General features: G+C 46.1%; 2 protein-coding genes across 2 annotated transcripts; both read right to left on the reverse strand.

Annotated features, from left to right (window-relative positions):
- Positions 1-10,967: 10,967 nt before the first annotated feature.
- LOC133910247 (aspartyl protease AED3-like) lies at positions 10,968-12,452 on the reverse strand. The gene has a single exon (XM_062352763.1). The coding sequence runs from the start codon at positions 12,417-12,419 to the stop codon at positions 11,115-11,117; it is 1,305 nt and encodes a 434-aa protein (XP_062208747.1). The 5' UTR covers positions 12,420-12,452; the 3' UTR covers positions 10,968-11,114.
- A 2,602-nt stretch (positions 12,453-15,054) lies between these two features.
- LOC133909621 (non-specific phospholipase C2-like) lies at positions 15,055-19,102 on the reverse strand. The gene is made up of 4 exons (XM_062352132.1): positions 18,378-19,102; positions 15,779-16,296; positions 15,506-15,682; positions 15,055-15,403 (listed from the first exon to the last, which is right to left on the reverse strand). Exons 1-4 carry the CDS (start codon positions 19,058-19,060, stop codon positions 15,108-15,110), a joined length of 1,674 nt encoding a protein of 557 aa, XP_062208116.1. The 5' UTR covers positions 19,061-19,102; the 3' UTR covers positions 15,055-15,107.
- Positions 19,103-19,635: the final 533 nt, after the last annotated feature.

Raw genomic sequence — 19,635 nt, forward strand, 5'->3', positions numbered from 1 at the left:
TAGTGCAATATTATAATAACATTATTAACTTATTACAAAAGGACCCGAGAGTCTAAAAGAAAACACGATTGAAAAATAAAGCTTCACAGGGTCTTTCATCTTCCACAGATGTCAACCAGGGTATACCGGCCTAGAACAGTAGCTCTGGATCGAAGTCGCCTCTATCGAAGGATGCATCTTCAATAACAGCTTCTAAATAGCAGAAGTATGCAATAAAGAGAGGAAGCAACGAGTGTAAGTACATAATGTACTCCGCAAGTGTAGGGAAAGCATGATATGTGGCTTTAGTCCAGAAAAGATTAGACACTGGTTTACTGCACTAAGTAACCTTAACCTATGACTCCAACAATAGACATCTTGTTTACTAAGTGTGAAAACTTAACATAAATGAAAGAAATCGGTCATCAGATTCCATCCGACTACTAAAACTCACCATGCAATCCCATTACATGGCTACCCGACCATCCATACCAAACCCTGATCTCAAATAATCAAGAATAAGTCCAAGCCGTTCTTGACCGTGAGCACAGCTTATCGATCAGTTTGATACTCTACAGAGTTTGTCCATCTTTCTCTACGGGTCATGATTTCGTCACCCGCATTACCAGTGACAGTCTCTCACTTACTATGTTGATCAGACACTTGCACACTTCTGAGGTGTACGCCAGAAGATCACTACAGGGCATTTACAAAGCTCCTACCGACCCGCAAGCACCCACTGAGGTTTCACCGCTAACAGACGATTATATCGCTACAGAAACGACCTTTTATGCCAATCAACCGTCCAATGGTGCTAACAGAACTGGAGGGTGACTAATTAATTGGCCATATCGTACCCATATAGGCATGCATCGAACCTGGTTACATGCTTCAACAATAGGTCATGAGGATCCCACACAGGAAAAACCACATTTGTCTTCTTGCACTATCCTGAACCAACCGTCCTGTTAGGATCTCTATACTATTTTGTTACAAAGGATTACCACTTCCGATCATGTTGCATAGACATTAATCAAGTTTTTAACACATAATCCGACCATGACAACGACTAGCACATCTACCCTTTATAACCCCTCACTCATCAACAACGATAAGGATAATCATACAAAAGCTAGTAAACCCTAACTTAGTTTTTCAATTTAGATAAGCATGCAATGAAGTATAAGCAGCTAACATAGACATCCTAATATAGGAGCAAAATGTTTAAGGATACTTGCCTTCAGCTGAAGGTTGCTCGAAGTCTAAAATATTTGCCTTTCGTGCCCTTATAGCTACCCCAAAAGATGGGGGTGAGGGGGTATAAATACCTAACCCCCCAGAACGAGCCGTTACAACACTTTTTTTACTGACCTAGAGTTTGTAGGTAAGCTAAAGAAAAGCAAAACCGAGCACCGAGATTCGGAACCTCACCCGAAGTATATGGAACCCAGAGTATTTGCTTCAACTAAAAGGGCCCAAACTGAGACCTCTCTCCGGAACCTCACCCAGAGACTCCGGACAACCCGGATAATCCGTTTAACCCGGAATATCCGTATTCAGCACAGCTGACTTTCGAAAAACGGTAATAACTTTTGATCCTGAAGTTCGATCTCGACGATTTTGGACTCTATGAAAAGTTTATTCAGAGGGCTACACATCCCAACTGAATTCATGACCTCAAATACATTGGATCAAATTAGTAACACTTTGAAACCCAATTCGAACACTTCCACACTTTCTGCACCGGGATTTCTAAAAAAAAACTCTCACTTAGGTTTGGTTTGAAACTCTTAAGCACTGAGACATGATAATTAGCTCTACATTGTATCCCTCTTAATAGTGTGGCATACCTATACTCTAATTCAAACATAAAACTCGTTTAATTCACTTTGGGCCTTTGAATAACTTTCAATTACCGCTTCTTTCATTCAAACCTTGAGATTTGCCAACTTTTATATAATCTTCACTCAATCTCTTGTTGATTCTTCATATGATTGATGCGAATCACTTATAGCTCTCCATATCCTCACACGGTATATTGGCGCAAAACCTTCACTCGCTCTTCACCACCACCTTGGTCCTTCAACGCCAATCCATTTGCTTGTCCTTCACCACCGGATGGTCCATCGCAGCTATGTCTTACTTGCCCTTCACCGTCTTGCCATAGAAATCCACTTTGTATTTGACATCTTAAATGATTTAATTTTATCAAATATGGAGTCCATTCTTTTTCTTTACTCTTGGCATATATGATTTCAATTCAACTTATGACTTCATATGGATCCTAACCCCAATTCACTCTAAAGCACAAAACACGTGGGTTAGTCCATAAAACCTAATTGACAACTTTTGTACTTAAGTTATTTGATCTCCACACGTAACTTATTATCTTTCATGCATATTGTCAATGTTCATATAGAACATAACCCCACTCATTTCTTAAACGTATAGCACACGGGTTAGCACATCTTCATAAGTAACTTAGTGTTCGAGTTTATTGCGAATCTTTTTGAGATTTTCTTTCTCCTTATGAGCATCACTGAGAGCTCATTGATAAAGATGTTTTTTTTTGGTCTCATGGTATTTTTCAATAAATTCATGATTCATCACTTATGCATCTTCTATGAAATAACCTCGAGCTTATTTATCTTGATGTATTTTCAATCTCCCCATTCATCTAAGCTCATTAATATGTTTAGAGTGATGAACTTTTATCTATTACTAATAAGGGTTATCACCCATTATTAATAAATTATTATAAGTAGCGATAGATTGCAGATGTCGTAAACTATTTGCATTTTCTGACTTTGTTAGGTAGGCACTCAGCAGGGTTGACCTATCAAGTTTTTGGTGACGTACTCGTTGGCGGGCGGTACAAGGTGGTAGTGGTGTATCTGTGTTCTTTTCAGGAGCAAAGATCAATTTTTTACCGCTGTAGTTCATATGCACAACTTGTATTTCTTTTCTACTGTGGTTCATATCATCATATGCACAACTTGTATTTCTTTTCTACTGCGGTACAAGTGCAGATGAGAACCTCAAACGCTACCCCACCAGACACTGCAACGCAGATCACGAGCGTTTCTGCCCGGTTAATCCCATCATTCTACTGCTCATTGGACTCTAACAATCTGAGCCGGAAAAGACAGAGGTGGTCACTGTCGGACTCAGAGCCCGCCCCATCATAATTAACTCAGTCACATCCCGGGGTCATGAAGCCTCTGTAGCTGTAGAAAATTGAAGACCTGAGCTGGTCCATATGCCGGTTCAGAGCTGCGAACGGCTCAGTTGATTTATTATCGGCCAATTGTTACGTGACTTGCGTCCCCTCCATTGTAAATTCTCTATGGGTCCAAGCGTGTCCATTCTTTCCGGCCGGCCGGTGTGCAGCCGCCGTCGCTCGTCGGTCGGCGGAGATGCACTTCTCAGACTTTGGTTCAGACATCAGACTTGGGAGTAGAAGAAGGCGTACCAGTGTCGCCGCGGAAAGTCCTTTGAGATGGGGGTAAGCTCTGTCCTGGACATCTTCTCATGCATCATGTCATCGTTGACGACGACGAGTGTGGACCTGTACCCTCAATCTGATCGTCTGCAAGACTGCGACGGTCATCTGAATGCACAAAGACAAAACTAGGACGCCCTTTCCATTTCGACGAGAAGTCGAGGCTCCGTTCTAGCTGTTCTAGCCACCGGATAGTAGAGGAGCGTATGAATGCAAGTATCTTACAGCGCAGCGGTAGCACTTAGCTCGGATGCCAGAGAACACTACTGTTCTGATACCATAGGAAATAAGCGGTGCACGATTTGCGGCTCAAACAGATGCCGAACAGTGCATGCCAACATTAATTTGTGGGTGTTTGGAAATGATTGCTGAGATGGTGCAGCAGTGTCGCAAAGTGTTTAGCAAGTGGAGTGGCGACAAGACAAAAGGGAAGACACTCCGGGGGGGAAAGAGCTAAGAAGGGTAATTGGAGACCCTTTTTCCATATCTGTGGTGGTGCTTCACCACCGGCACCGAACCACACGATCCAAAGGTCACTAGCTGCAAGACCGAAGCAGCGTAGGACACAGCAGGAGGGGAGAAAGTGATGGAGCAACAATTATTGGGTGCATCATGCAGTCCACCGCTGAAGCTTCCATGGCATTGGATCCTTGCTTCGATTGCACTGCAAGTAGTACAACAGCAGTGAGCAGCATGTAAATTATGAGGCTCTTTGCTGCATAATGTGCGCGTTCAAAGGAAAAAAATACTGCAGGAAGGACCCTTTTCCATGTTATCACTCCCGCAACCCTAGTTTGCTGGTTCTTCTTCTACCAATTTTTTAGAGAATCTTTACGGTACACCATGATACTAGATAATGGAGAGTATTATTGTTGTGATTCAACCGTTCATTTTAGTAGGTATTATTGTAATTATCTTGATACCCTTAGCTGTAATTACGTCATTGACTGACCAGATTTCAGACTTTCGTCACCCATCATCGACCGACCGACCGACCGACGGAGGGTGGAAACCCTAATAAATAAAATGAACAGAATAAGTGAAAGCTTATCCGAAGAATAAACTAACATTTTGATCTTCCCTAATTAAACATATAATTTACAAGTTTATTATAATTTTTTTTTTCCAATCCTAACCTTATGATACACATGGTACTCTTTAATGATACCTATGATACTGATGGGCGATAAAGTATTATTGAACCAATCTAAACCACCGAATGAAGAAAATGAACAGTATATACTCGTTTAGATGTATTGTAAAAGTCCTCATTTCTTATTTTGGCACCATACGTTGTCTAAGGTAACATGTCTTTCGCATAAAATATCGGTGTCGAGATTTCGGTTTGTGTGCAGCACACATTTCTTTGTTTTTTGAAAAAAAAAGAGGTGCAGCCTCACTACTGTACCACCTCTAGTATACAGCGTGCAAGAGTGCCGACGGCACGGCGCACACCTATCACAAGTGAAAATCTGGCGTATAGTACTCGTGCATGCACCTGGAGGCGCGGTTGGCGCAGAGTGAGGCAGATGTGCCCAACGGGGATGCATGGCCCCCCCGCGCACGGGGAAAGAAACTTTCGGCGCAGACGCCACGCCACTTGGACGAGGGCGGAGGAGAGACGTTGCACGCGGGCTGTGCAGCAGGGAGGGAGGGAGGGAGGGAGCGACAGCCGGCGTCTCCGTCTCGTCTTTGGCGCCGCGGTTTCCGAGGAACAGCTGCCGAGCGGAGCGGTGGATGGCCGCCTCGAGCCCCGCGTGGGCAGGCGAAAGAGGGGACCGGGCACATCCACACACCTACCCATGCCACCCGGCCTCCGTCCTCGTCTCCTCGGTTTCTTTTCGTTTGTTTTATGCGCCCGGACAGCGACCACAATAACTAAACCCTGGCGCTGGCAGAGGCAGTAGCAGTAGCTAGTGGCCGCAGTCGGAGATTAATAAAGCCGGCGCTGCACTGCACCGCGCTGGACGGCCAGCCTCTGGTCCGGCCGCAGCCATCTCGTCGCCTCCCCGAACGCCAACACGTCCCCGGCGTCCCCCACTTACGTCTCCCCCGCGGAACCACGCTCACGTGACGACTCGTGTCTCGCGCGCACTAAAAAGGCCCCAAACAGCCACGTTTTAGGACCGGTTTGTTTCAACTCTTGGATTTTAGATCGTACTAACATCTGTTTTAAAATAATTGATAAGGTGATTTTACTATTTAAATTTTGACAGTTCATATTTACTAATAATATTTATGCAAATAGTTTGACCTACGTATCATGCTTAAAATATATTGATAACATATCTACTGATACTTTTCGCTTTACATAACTAAATATTTAAACATATATAGTTAGTTAAAGCTTCAATAGTAAAAGTCAAAGTTATCAATTATTCTAAAACGGAGGTTAGTTGAAAGTTGATTGTGAAAAGGTGGGTGGTGTTTGATAATCTGGATTTAGGTGGATTGGATTATTGTTTTTACATATCAAAAGTTTAAAATGCCATTATCTGTATTGGGTGTCTGTTTACTATTTCGTAACATGTTTCTTGTTCAGTCGAACTTGTATCTTCTAGTAGTCATAACTCTAATAGGTATATTCTCGGTTTCTATCTCCTCAACAAAATTTCACAAAAAGCTCTATTATTGATGGTATTACAATTGGCTTTGTCAAACTCATCGATCCATTCGGTAACAATAAGCAAGATTAGCAACCGTTAAACATGCAACAGAACAGCAGAACGACACCAAACATGCTCCAGAAGAATTTCAGAACATGTGCTGAATCAAAGATGGAAATCAAATACATATATGTAATTGTTCAAACATCCAATTACACATAATTTTTTTTTCATTGTCACTATAAATTTACTCAAAAGTGTAATTGTTCAAAGTTCATGTATTATTCAATCATGAACAAAGCATCATGTATTGTTCGATCAATGAGAATTATTATTGTCTATTGTTTGAGCATATGTGATGTTATTATGGTTCAGAAATCAACTCTCGCAATATGAATTGTGCTACAGAACATAGCAAACCACCTATAGTATCAAGCAGTTGCACTATACTAGTGCATCACTCAAACAGAATCAATCGCTTCACATCACTCGAATCACATGAGCAATCCACATAAAACATCACTATATCTTCACTCAAGGGTCGCCCCCGGTATTCCAAGGGTCATTTTCGTGCCACCAAATTGCGTCGCCCCACGAGAGGATCATGACAGGGAGACACACTATGCGCCTCAGCCTCATCGTAGCTAGGGAATGAGGTAAGCGAGGGAGAGGCGCTGGTGAGGGCATCCCTATAGGCGAATGCATCGTCGAGAGGGGGAATATTGCTGATGCTTTCATCCATTGTGGCGGTGCTAGGGTGTGGGGAGCAGAGAGCAGCACTCGAGCTGTGGGGGGTGGAGGTGGGGTTTAGGTGCGGGGGCGGATGGATTGGGGGTAATTCAATGAGAATGACGGGTAATAACACCTAAACCCCGATTAGTATTTTGGTCTTTCACATATCAAAAGCAACCGAAAGTTCTTCTGGATCGGATTGTGGGATTTTAACAATATAGAGGATGAGATTTTGGATGATGGGGTCAAAAGCTAGTTGTTTTTTTCCACTTTAGATTATACAAGATGCTTTCCACAATTAAAATGGAAACAAACAGGTTCTTACTCTGACCACTTTTGGATAACCTCAACTTATCGCTTCAAGGTGTTTTTGGATGGATGGATGCATGGTGTTTTTGGATGGATGGATGTATGAATGAGATATGATCATTTATATTTTGTTGGATAGAGGGGTTTGATTTCTTATTTGGTAGGTTGGATATGATGGTCCAATTTTTTATTTGGTTGAACGGATAAAATTTGGATGAGGTTAGCTAAAATTTTATAGAATTCGCTGGTCATATATTTTGTTTTTCAATAAAAATATAATCATACAAGATCTTATTTTGTTAATTTAATTGCAATAAATATAATAGTACAATCAGATCACAAATAAGATAAATGATTTATGAGATAATATCATTTAAAGCGTGTTAAAAAACTACATTTACTCTAAACAACTATAATATGCATGCTGATAAGTAGTATAAAACTCCCGTATACGACTACCATATACATATATGAATCCGCTAGGGTTTTATAGATTCTCGGAGCATACGACTATATTTAAAAAATAAGCCCAGAACATATGAAATACGACTATCCGTATGTTTCAAGATAGCACTTAAACTAGAAAGCCTTATCCCTAAGTTCAAAGATTACCGAATCCTACTCGGAAAAAAATCTAGATGCTACACGATAATCCATATGTATACAGAACCAGGTGACCCTATGAAAGAGATAAGTCCATCCAAGTTCAACAAACAAACCCTAAGCCTAAAGAAGTCTTGAGCCCTTGAGCCTTATGCACTCGCGATCTATATCAACATCTCATCAAAACTATACATATGAAGTTATAGATTAGTTTTAGATCCATCTAGACTAGCTAAACCCTCAATTGATATATTGTCTCAAAGATTAATACAAGACTATATGACATATGACTATTATCCTCTGGGAGATCTGCAGCTATATAAATCTCTATGTTTTGACATGTGATTTAGCTACAGAGAGTATCAACTACATACTTCACATATTTGTAAAATATGCCGTTCATAAATCGTCCATAAGACAACATTGGTAGAGATAAAACTCATTCGGAATATAAATAGCTCCGTCTAACATTTTTTTGACGGATGATCTCGACCAACATCTCAGATAAATATTCTCTCAAACTAGTCATTTCATTAAAGCTGAGTTTCCACCAAACACTTTGATAAACTGACTGGCCCTATCCCATCCGGCAATATCCCAGGATCCAAACACACTCTCGCGCACAACGGCGTCCATTTCAGAACTCATTGAGCTCGTCCCTCTCGAGTCAAACGCTCCAGTTGCATTTGTGTAGTCATGACTTGCGCTCCGACGCCCCCGGCGCGGCGCGGCGCAGGAGGTTTGTACACTGGCACGCGTTGCATCGCATTGGCACGCGTGATGCCGCCTCCTCGATGCCGGTGATTTAAAGGCTAATCGGACCAGGGTGTCAGTGGGCCAGGTCTGAGCGCCCCAGAGGCCTGCTTGATGTCTGTCCTGGGCCTCAGGCTAGTGCATGAACCCTAGGGCACGCTGGGCCTGTCCGGTTCTCTTTACAGCTTTCTGGCCTGCTTCCTGCAAAGTTACTACATTTTATCTCTTCGCTCGCTGCTGCACACAGCGTTGCAGAGTTCCCCCACGGTACGGTACGGTACGGAGGAGATATCTGATCCATGATAACCTGCCTCAGTGCTTGTCTCCTAGTCCTGTCACGTGACGTTATTTTTGTTCTGCACAAGGGGGGACCTAGCTAGTCACTGACGGTACCGCACTAAGCTGCTGGCTGCAGCATGAGCTACTCGTTTGTGATAAGAAGGGGTGCAAAGGAATTTGATGCTACCTCTGTATAGGGCTGGATCCGTGAGTCGCGTGATTCCATGGGTTTTGCACTTGACGGTTCAGGCTGAGATCTAGATTTTCTCTCATAGGTCTGGTGGATCGGGTAGGGGCTGAAATTTCATTTTCATCCGCGGATGTCCACGAGTTGTCTGAAATACATGCTCACGTACATAGGTCCATCCCAAGTAACCAATCAGCCACCAAACGCACTATACACGCCCGGTCTCCTTGACTCCCCATGCGGCCTCCCCGAGACCTAGACGCGTGGCCTCCTCGACGCCACCGGTCACCCCGCGAGGCCTCCCCATCACCCCGCCCGGCCTCCATGACGGCTGGCGAACTTCCTGACCTGGTGGGTGTAGATTTGGATCTTAGTTTTAGACCGTTCGTCATTTCAAGCTCAGGTCGAATTGATACTGTCGGGTTTCGGATCCAATATAGTTTTGCTTTATCTAGCATCAACCCGACCTATTGCCGTCTCTGCCTCTATATTGGAGTCAGTGGTTGGATTTCTTTTCTTCTTCTGGTTACACAGCAACAAGCCAGGACTCCTGTCGAAAGAAGAAAATGCACTGAGTCAGGACTGGTGGTGACTCGTGTTGGACCCAACTTTACAAGCTACGAAGAAAAGCTTAAACTCTTGTTTCAGAAGGAGAAAAGCCCATCTTAAGTTCTTCAATGGAGCTACTGGAACCCAAGCTTTGTTTCAGAAAGATCTGCATTCCAGTTCCAGAAACTCTGGCCTACACGGCCCATATGATAAGCTGAGTACGATGGATAGCTACCATTGGGCCGTATTGATAAAATGCTACACCAAAAACATGTACGGGCTGGCTGGAAAACTAAACACCAACTTCAAATACTGCACTGCAGGAATCCCTATCTGCCGTGTAAGCCGACGGCATTGGATTAGTGTTGGGGTTGATGGACTTGAAGGCCAGCCAGATGGGTGTAGAAGACTACCCTACTTCTTTAAAAAAATAAATTGAAAATGGGACATAATCATCGAAACTCTAATATTAAGCACAAATTCTATTACTAAACTTTCACCTATGCTTGGCAAACATTTCCATCACAATAATCTCCAAAAGGCGGCAACCATCCTTTATATAGTGTCACTCCTCCTACTTCTGCAACAAAGATCATAAATGAATTCAATAGGTGCCCCTGAATACAACCTGCTTAGGAGAATGAACTATTGTTTTATTAAAAACAATGTCATTATGATTTAGCCAAATCGCCTAACACATTGCACCTTCCCCAACTAGAATTTGATTCTTAAGTTTTAGTTTCACACCTGGTAGCCAGGTTCCAAAAAGATGAGACACACTATTAGGATCATGAATACCAAAAGCAACCTGAACCATGCGTCAAATAAATATAGCAACATCGTACTTGTACAATGATATCTCAAAGATGTGTATCAATCCAAGTTTGAATACTAATGTGTTCTAGGATTCCAGAATAATGTGGCAAATTTTGAATATGTTCATGATTAAGGAATGTTTTCAAGTATCATTCAATCAGTTCCTCTGCGTGATCATACTCTCCTCTTTTCTTTTTAATACTTATTTATGGTGTACAAGAGTTTTCTTAAACAAACTTTGGTTCAATGCTGCACTCTTATATTGTTTGTTTGAAATATAATTTTCTTTTATTTTTTCACTGACACACCCAATATTTGTAATGAATGCATTTTTGGCATCTGTAAATTATATTTGAAGTGGCTGATGAAATCCCTCATCTGTGCTTCTAAATAGACCAGAAATGTCTTGGGGAGGGAGAGGAGGAAACCGGCCTGTTTCTTGCCTTGTCAGCGCTCGGTTCCCACGTCAGCGCAATGTCAGACAGAAAACCGGGCTAAGACCAAATTGGTACGGTATTGCGAGATGAAGGATAAATCGATCCGAACAAGAGTTTGGGGTGAAAATTAAACCACTGAAGGAGTTGAGGGATCAAATATGGTTTTTTTCCTTCCAAAAATGCTTATTGGATCAAATGTTTTGCTTCACCACTTCAGAACCGATTTTATGCTTCATCAGGTCGATAACCACGTTACACTAACAACGTTCCATGCAATGAACCAAGCATCTGCAAACACACGGTGACGGTGCACGACAACCAAACACTTTAGCACACATCAGATATTCACGCGTTCCGTCGATTCAGGCCGTGCAGAGTTCGCGCGAGAATCCGACGCGGGAGTTGGCGACGTCGAACAGCACGCGGTGGTTCTGCTGCTGCATGCTGGCCAGCACGTTGAGCGCCGCGTTCACGCCGTCCGGCGGCCCCGCCGCCATCGCCAGGCACGCGATGCCTCCCGACGAGCTGTGGATCATCACGTTCTCTTCGGGCAGCGTCACGGTGACCGGTCCGGCGAACGCGAACGTGATGGTCGGCACCGTGATCGTGACGTTGTAGCACGTGTCGAACCCGCCGAGCGGCCCCGCCACCGGCGCCCGCACCCTGCGCCGGAACGCGTCGCGCACGGCGGTGTACACCGGGGCAGACAGCCGCGTGAACATTGTCCCGGCGTCAATGATGGTCCCACTGCCACTCACCAGGTCGAACGCAAGAGCTGATGCCGGCACCGGCACGGGCTTGCCGCCAACACGGATGCCGACCATGTTGACGTAGTAGAGGGAGGGGCGTCGAGGGTTGTAAAGCAATGGCGTCGTCTTGATCTTCTTAGGTTGCCCAATGGGACCTAGCTTGAGAGTGCCCGAGAAGTTGGAGGACTTGTAGTTTGGAAGGCAGTAGGAGAAGACGGAGCCGTACACGTCCTTGGTCTGTGACAAGAAGGATAGGGGCCCGCGGCCGAAGCCGATGAGCCCCTGCGGCGGCAGGGAGGTGCCCGTGATAACATGGAGGCACCCAAAAGTGTACGACGCGATGGCGTCGTTCTCGAGGGCAAGGGAGTCCTGTCCGAGCAACGCTTGGAACGTGGACGCCGCGTACGTAAGGTTAAAAGCGCACGACGAGCCCGCCCCGCCGGGGCACGAAGGGCTGGGCACCTGCGAGCACTGCGGCGAGCCGCAGCTCACCGGGAGGTACGTGGCTGATTGCGTCGGGGAGAAGGACGGCCCCGAGGCACAACCCGTGCAGGCGCTGCATGGCACCCACGCGGCGTCGTTGCTGGGGTCGATGGCGACGAGGAGCGTCTGCGCCGGCGTGCCAAGGCGCGCGCGGGCGACGTAGTTGGGGATGTTGAGGATCTGCCAGCCCGGCGCGATCGGCACGAACGAGTGGCCTTTCTTGGCATGAGCAGGCCCCGCGGCGAGCATGGTCACGCGTGCTGCGTCGGCTGCCGACTGGGCAGCGAGAGAGGCCGCCCAAGTTGTGATTGGTGCCCCGACGTCGGGCGACACAGAGTGAGAGCGTGCCAGGTGCAGTGTCGAGCTGCGCACAGCAGTGGCAGCGGCCCAGAAGTTTGACAAGAGGACGAGGACTAAAAGGCTAAGCGGTGACATTGTTGCTTGCTCCCAGCAAGTTTGAGGAAGGATCGCAAGGTGGGAGATGGGATGCAAGTTACATGGTGGTGTATTAATTTATAGGCCCTGCCAACAACAGAGGCAACAAGGGCACAGTGTGTTTGGTAAATGAAGTTGCATGCATATTCATCGCCACTCAGTAGATGCATCTAACGGTGCATATCTTACACGGCGATGTTTTCTTCTGCGTCTTGTCATGAAAACTACATGGCTAAAATTCTTAAAGATGATGCATTTCCAGAGAGAATTCTTCAACAGAGGAACATCATTCCGTTGCCGTGTCAGCCCTGGTTTAATTTCTGCATAGCGCGTAACTATCATGACGATCTATTGAACGGCATGTTGATTGCAGGTACCCAAGGACCACATTGGGCATCTCTTGATCCAGACCGCCGATTCCGGATCATGTGGATTCCACACAATGCGTGATCACTAGCCGCGTTGGTGACCGACGAGGGTTCCATGCACTGCAGAGACTACACTCCATGGTGTCGGTGGTTGGGATGGTGCCCGATGATGATCCTCATCGAGAGGTGCAGTGCTGGCTGCTGGCACTGTGAGCTTGCGGTTGTGTGGGTTAGCGGGAGGCAGGAGGTAGTGCTGCACCGGGATGAGGAGTTGAAAGGTAGGCGAGCGAGACCGCTAGGCCGGTATGTGCTTGCTAGCTACGGCTGCCGCGCTCGGGTCCGGCAGGTAAGGAGAGCAGCACATGCATCTGGCTGCATTTCCAGCGATGGTGGACCGGTACTTTTCCGCGTGCAAACGTCAACGATCGGTAGAAGACAGTTGTTGATTACTACGATTGGCCACCCTGACACCGTTGATCTACATCTCTGCACGCTTTTAAATTTCGATGCCTGGTGTTACGACTTTCTTGTATTTTAACAGGCAAAACTGCACTTGCTCTAATAGACAATGCGATCGCCTAATGGTATGGTGTAGTTGTGGATCTGATCCTGCTCGGCCTGTTCTTTTTTCTTTAATTATTGTCAGAAGACACAACACTGCCAAGCAGAACACGAATCTGTATAACAAGCAAATATATTGTTCGTACATTTATCTGTTACCCAAAACAACCCTTGAACATATTGATATTGCCAGAAAGAGATTCCTTTGGTAAGGTGGTGGAACAAAGAAGAAATATCATTTGGTTGCTTGGGAGAAAATTGCAGACCTAAGATGAAAGGGGGTCTAGGCATCAAAGACCTTAACATAATGAATTATACTCTGCTGTGTAAGTGGTGATGAAAACTCGAAAATGAGGAAGGCACGTGACAAAGTATCGTAAGAAAGAAATATTTGTCTAACACCACTATTGCTTTGGTTAAGCACAAATTTGATGACTCCTCATATTGGTCTAATCTTTTAAACGTCAAAGAGTTATATCTTTTAGGGATAAAGTGTGTTGTTCGCAATGGGAAGAGCATCGGATTTTAGGAGTATACTTGGATAAAGGATCAACCTCTTGCTTTTCTTTTCCCTACTCCGGATAATGTTTGCTAGAATAAAAATATTTCTGTTCATGATGTTGATATGAAGCGATGGCATTTATCCTTTAGAAGCTGGTTAAATGGGGACATTTTCATTCAGTGGGAAGAAATTAGGAGCCGGGTATCCCATATTCAGCTTTCGGCGACTGATGATGTGATAAAATGGAGTTTTTATGTACTTTTGATTGATGAGAGATTCTCCCAACTACCTTCACAAGCATATTTGGAAAGCTAAAATTCCTACCAAAATTAAAATCTTTCTTTGGCTTATGGAACACAAAGTAGTGCGCACCAAAGATAATTTGCTTAAGAGAAATAGGGTAGGTGACGGTACCTGTGCACCCAACTTGAAACCAATAAACATATGTTTTTCTTATGCCCTATTGCTATGGTGATTTGGGGTATAATTGCTGTTTAGATTGATACCAATACTATACCTAGTTCTATATCTCAGCATTATGTTTGGATCGACTCTTTTGTGAAAGTAGATAAAAAAATTCCATACTATGGATTTGACTGTTGTTTGCTAGGCTATTGAAAGCTCGAAACAAAGCCTATTTTGAGAAAATTATGATTTGTCACCCTAGCGAGATTATCTTTCATATTTGTTCTTCACTGATTTTATAGGCAGATTACCTCAAAAGTACAAGTAAGGAGGAACTGATCAGAGGGGCACAAAGTCTACTTCAGTCTATGACTCAGGTGCTGGCTCAGCATCAGCCACCCTGCAATAGCTCCACCTACTGGTCGACTGCTGCTCCTGTCAGGTGAGGATCAGACGGAAGGTGACCATGACGATGAAAAGAAGAACTGAAGAACGTTTTCATGTTTTCCCATATCATGATATTTTGGATTTTCTGGACTTCTGGATGTTGCTGACTATGCCTCTGGCTTTAAACTCAGCCCGTTTTATCTCGTTGTTCTTAGATTATCTGGTTAGATATCTGTCTATCGGTGATCTGATAACTGTCAGTTTTATCTTTCTTTCATATAAGACTATAATATGGTGTGTTTTCCGTTAGGTTTCTTAATGGAAATGGATTTCCCCGAGTTCGAAATTTCGTTTGTGCAGCACATGTATACTTCGATCTAGCGCGAGCACAATCCACTGGCCGTGCTGGCTCTTCTGTTTGTAATGTAATTTTCGATATCAGTTTCTATGCTTTCTTGTTTGTCTCTATGGACGTTGAATCCTGGTGGTGAGGGAGGGCCTCATCTTGACGATCTGCTCGTCGTCGACGCCCATCCGCTTGGCCGACATGCCGGCCTCGAAGAAGCGCTTTACAGCGCTCCTCATGTACGCGATGCCTTCCCTGACGTTCATCTTGTCCCTGATCCTGTCCTGCAGGCTGGTGAGCTGGTGGTCCCCGTTGAGCACCGACGCGAGCTGGATGATCTCCTGCTGGAACTCACTCAGCTTCGCCTCCTCGTTCGCCTCCGTTTGCCTGATCCTCGTTGGCATCGGAAGTTGCTCTGCGTATATATGTGCATGGATAAATAAAATCAGGGACTGAATGCAGCAAAGCAAGCAACACAAACAGTGGAACGACTGACAAGACGGAATCCTACTCCTACCTGGGCAATCCGTCCTCGGTTCGGTTCTTGTCTGCACAACGCCTTCGAAGGTTCCAGCCCATGCGTCTCTTTCCGTCAAGAAATCTTGCGGCAGATCGAACAATTTTTTCACCGTTGCAGGGATCGACGAATGCTCGTATTGCGACGTCGGCGTTGGTCCATTTGCCCCATGGACGACTGAAGATCATTAGCATTCAGTCTTTGATCAGGACAGACACTCAAAGCCAGTGACAAATACTAACTCAATTTCACAAATTAACTAACTCCGATTACCTGTTCCTTTCTCGATCCATGGGGAGATGAAGATGGCCGGTACGCGCACGCCCAACCGGTCGAAGGCGAAGTTGTACGGCGGCGGTCCGACGATGCCGTCGGGGCTGGGCACGCCCTGGACGGGCGTGGGCACGTGGTCGAAGAACCCTCCGTGCTCGTCGTAGGTGACGAGCATGAGCGTCTGGTTCCACTGCGGGCTGGCGCGCAGAGTCTCGTAGATCTCCTTGATGAACATCTGGCCCTGGTAAACGTCGTGGGAGGGGTGGTCGTCGTTGGCCGGGTCGAGCTTGGAGTCGAGGTAGTGCTGTTCGATGACGGCGTAGTTGGGGAGGGAGCCCCGGCGGGCGTGGTCGTGGAAGGTGGGGTGGAACGGGTGGAGCTTGGTGAGGTACTTGAGCTTGCGCAGGTTGCGGTAGAAGAGCACCGCCGGCACGTCCTGGAAGTAGACGCCGAACGACTTGCCGGCGTCGTAGATGCTGTCGAAGATCGTCCGCTGTGGGTAGCCCTTGGCGAGCAGCCTGCACCATCACGCTCATTGCTCATTTTAGGGACTTCAATTTTCACACAGAACAGCACAGCTAATAGTCTGTCACTGGCATTTGCATCGTTAGTCTGCCATCGGAGAACAACTGGGCCGACTAGGCTGGGCTTCTGGGCCATGTGAGGTATGGCCCGAGTAGTGAATGAGCCTGTTGGTTCTTAAGGCCCAATTAGTACGCGTAAAATGCCTGCTTTCCTTCTTTTTTTTTAGAAAAAAATGCCTGCTTGATATGCTTAAGAAGTTCATGTCCGTTGTACCAATGAACATGTTGATCAATGAATAAAATGCCTGCTTTCTTTCCTTTTAAAAAAACTAAGCAGCTCATGTAGCACAGTCGATAGACCATAATCAACACCACTATCTCGCACTTCGCTTGATAAAGCTGACAGGTACGGCCATCACGACATTCTACACCAACACAGGTTGGGCTAATGTGATGCTTGCATATTTTACTCCTCCCAACAGTGGAGCAGCACATATACACCTCCCCGTAACACTGCCGATGAGCATCTCGTCCCTGTACGCGCTCGAATTTAAGAATGCTCTCGCATCTCTCACTCGACCCCAGCAGGCACCGACATGAGTCGCTGGCTGCCTGACACACCTGCTCATCCGCAGGCATATCCACTCGACTGACGAGTGAGATCACGATACTATCTACAGTGCTCCATGTCGTCTTTATCTCTCGATCGAAAGGGACCACACCACCCTCTCCCTCGAGGTTGCGTGCCGCCACCCTTGGCCTCCTTTCACATGGACGCTGGCTAATTCTTTGGTCATTTCTTCATCGTAGCGCACTAATCTCATCTCCGGAGCCGGGGCAAAAGCAACGCCATGGCCGGTGGCCCAGAGATCAACTAGCGAAAGTTTGCCGGGCGACGTGCTGGCACAACACTGGCAATAAAAAGGCTCGCCTCTGATATTAGTTAATCACAGCCGGACGCGTGTTCTTACCTACACTAGCATCAATTGTGAGCTGTGACATTTCTTTAAACACAGTAATCAATTATGAGAACGAACGATAATCTGTCAGAAATTCAGAGTTGGACAAATATGTTTATGTCAGAAATCACACTTCTTGCAAGAGAAGATATATACTACACCACACACACAAAAAAAAGGAGGAAGCAAAGAAATGTGTTTTGCCGAATTGTTCAGGTAAGACAAGTCGAGTAGGTCATCCGGCTGGGGAAAATATATGCAGACAAAGAAACCGTGACTTGGTATTGGATTGCGGTCCTAGACAAAAAGGATGCAGGTAGCAGTGCAGCACTGGGACAAAGAAACTTCGAACTCAGCGTTCGTTTCTAGCTTGTTCTGGCATTCTAGAGTTCGGGCAGGAAAGTACAGCGCAAAGTTGGTGCCCCACGGTGACTCTGATCTCACAAGGAAACCAAAATGACTATTGAGTATATATTGGGCTGTACTTTCCTGGCACAGGCTAACTTCTGCCGGCAACTGAAAATCCTCTACTCTCACATGTAAATACTGGCACGTGATTTTGACAAATATGTTTACGCAACTTGACCGCTAGTTAGCATTTGACAATTGAACTTCTATCTCAGTAGCATTCTTGTACTGGCGCAATAAACAATGCTCAAAATCTTCAAGTCAACAATATCCAAAAGAAAATGTAGTATGTTAAGGCAAACATGGGTTAAATGTTGCTTACGTATGATTTCTTTCGGAGATAACGCTGCCTGTGTATGTTCACATCAACTCTATTTCTGAAGTCACTTGTACCAAAATTTTGGTTAATCTACTGCTATACTAACACTCTCTTATAAAGTAACAAGGATGCCGTTAGCAATCTATCAATAAGTTTGGCGCCAGCTTGCAGCAGCTCTAACACCATAGCAATCTATCAATAAGTTTGGCAACCAACTCCTGCGGCGGTTTGGCATTCATACGGTGCATGGATCGTCCACACGCTACGGATCGAAGAATGCATCGCGGAAACCAGCTAAATATCTACGATATTAACAGCTCAATTCATAAATATGGAATTACAAAGCGCTGAATTTAAGAGGAGCCAGTGGATGGATATGATGCACGTACTGCGGGTTGTTGCTGGTGGCGCCGCCGGACGTCCCGGAGTGCACGAACAGCCGGTTGGGCTGCGTGGACGACGGCACGGACGCGAACCACCGGTCGCAGACGGCGAACTCGCTGACGAGCTCGCGGTAGACCGCGACGCTGTCGGGCGCGAACCCGTGCATGACGGCGTCGGTCATGTTGCCCCCCAGCGAGCGCGCCTGCTGCACGAAGCCGTCCATCTTGGCCGGGCCCGACGCGTCGTCCGACCCGAATATCTGCTGCCGGATCTCCTGGAACGAGTGGCCCGGGTCCGGGTCCACGTACTGCGCGCCCTCGCCGAAGTAGACGCGCCCCGCCGACGGGTCCGTCGTGTTGGCCGGGTTCCACTCGGCGCCCGTCACGCCGTCGATCTCCGGGTTGAGGCGCTTCATCCACCCCAGCATGTGGTCGAAGGAGCGGTTCTCCATCACCACCACCACGAGCGTCTTGATCGGGCTCTCCGCCAGGCACGGCGCGACGCCGGCCAGGAGGAGGAGCACGGAGATGAGCGCCAGGAGGCTCGGCCGACGGTGGCGGCCGCACGTGCGCACCGCCATCCCGTGCTCCCTCCGACTGTGAACTGTGTGTAGTGGGGAGGAGGATTGGGGAGGGAGTGCGGGTGTGGCCGTCTTTGGGGAGCTCAGCTCGTGATGGAATGGACCCATGCTGGTGGTGGCAAGTGGGTGACGGTTGTCTTGTTGTGGACGGGCACGGACAGGGTCTGTTGCGGTGCATGTGTAGCCCCAAAGGAGCCATGTGTGTGCCGCTTTCGTCATGTGTAGCCAAAGGAGCCATGCAGCCGTGCCCGGAAATAAATTCTATAGTATTAAATTGAGAAAGATTTTTATAAAAATTTATTTATATTATTAATCTCGTAATATAATAGCTGAACTGAAGAGAATTGAAAAAGAATAAACACATGTTATCATAAAGGAGAATAACTTTTGTATAATAGAGCACTATAAAATTTATTTCTAATGTGCCCATCCGATGAACTGCTTCGGTTCGTTGGGATCGATCCGAAAATCCCGTCAGGCTCGTGCAAAAACTGCGCTTAACTTGAAGCCCACTTTCACCGAGCAGTACTCCTCCACTGTATCGAAATACATGGAATGCAATTGAAATATTTTCGTTGAAAGATGAGAACTGTTCCGACCCGTGTACTGTAGCGCGATAACGTAGCCCGGAACGCTGTAGTAATACGGAGCCGGAACGCAGTCGGACGGCCGGGTCATATGCA

This window comes from Phragmites australis, chromosome 2, assembly GCF_958298935.1.
Source record: "Phragmites australis chromosome 2, lpPhrAust1.1, whole genome shotgun sequence".
NCBI classification, from domain to species: Eukaryota; Viridiplantae; Streptophyta; class Magnoliopsida; order Poales; family Poaceae; genus Phragmites; species Phragmites australis.

What these genes read in the sequence shown, in the direction of transcription:
- LOC133910247 (XM_062352763.1), bottom strand. Translation starts at nt 12,419, where the DNA reads ATGTCACCGCTTAGCCTTTTAGTCCTCGTCCTCTTGTCAAACTTCTGG.
- LOC133909621 (XM_062352132.1), bottom strand. Translation starts at nt 19,060, where the DNA reads ATGGGTCCATTCCATCACGAGCTGAGCTCCCCAAAGACGGCCACACCC. An exon ending in ATGGATCGAGAAAGGAACAG is followed by an intron (nt 15,683 to 15,778) that starts GTAATCGGAGTT and finishes AATGATCTTCAG; the next exon opens with TCGTCCATGGGGCAAATGGA. An exon ending in ACCGAGGACGGATTGCCCAG is followed by an intron (nt 15,404 to 15,505) that starts GTAGGAGTAGGA and finishes ATATATACGCAG; the next exon opens with AGCAACTTCCGATGCCAACG.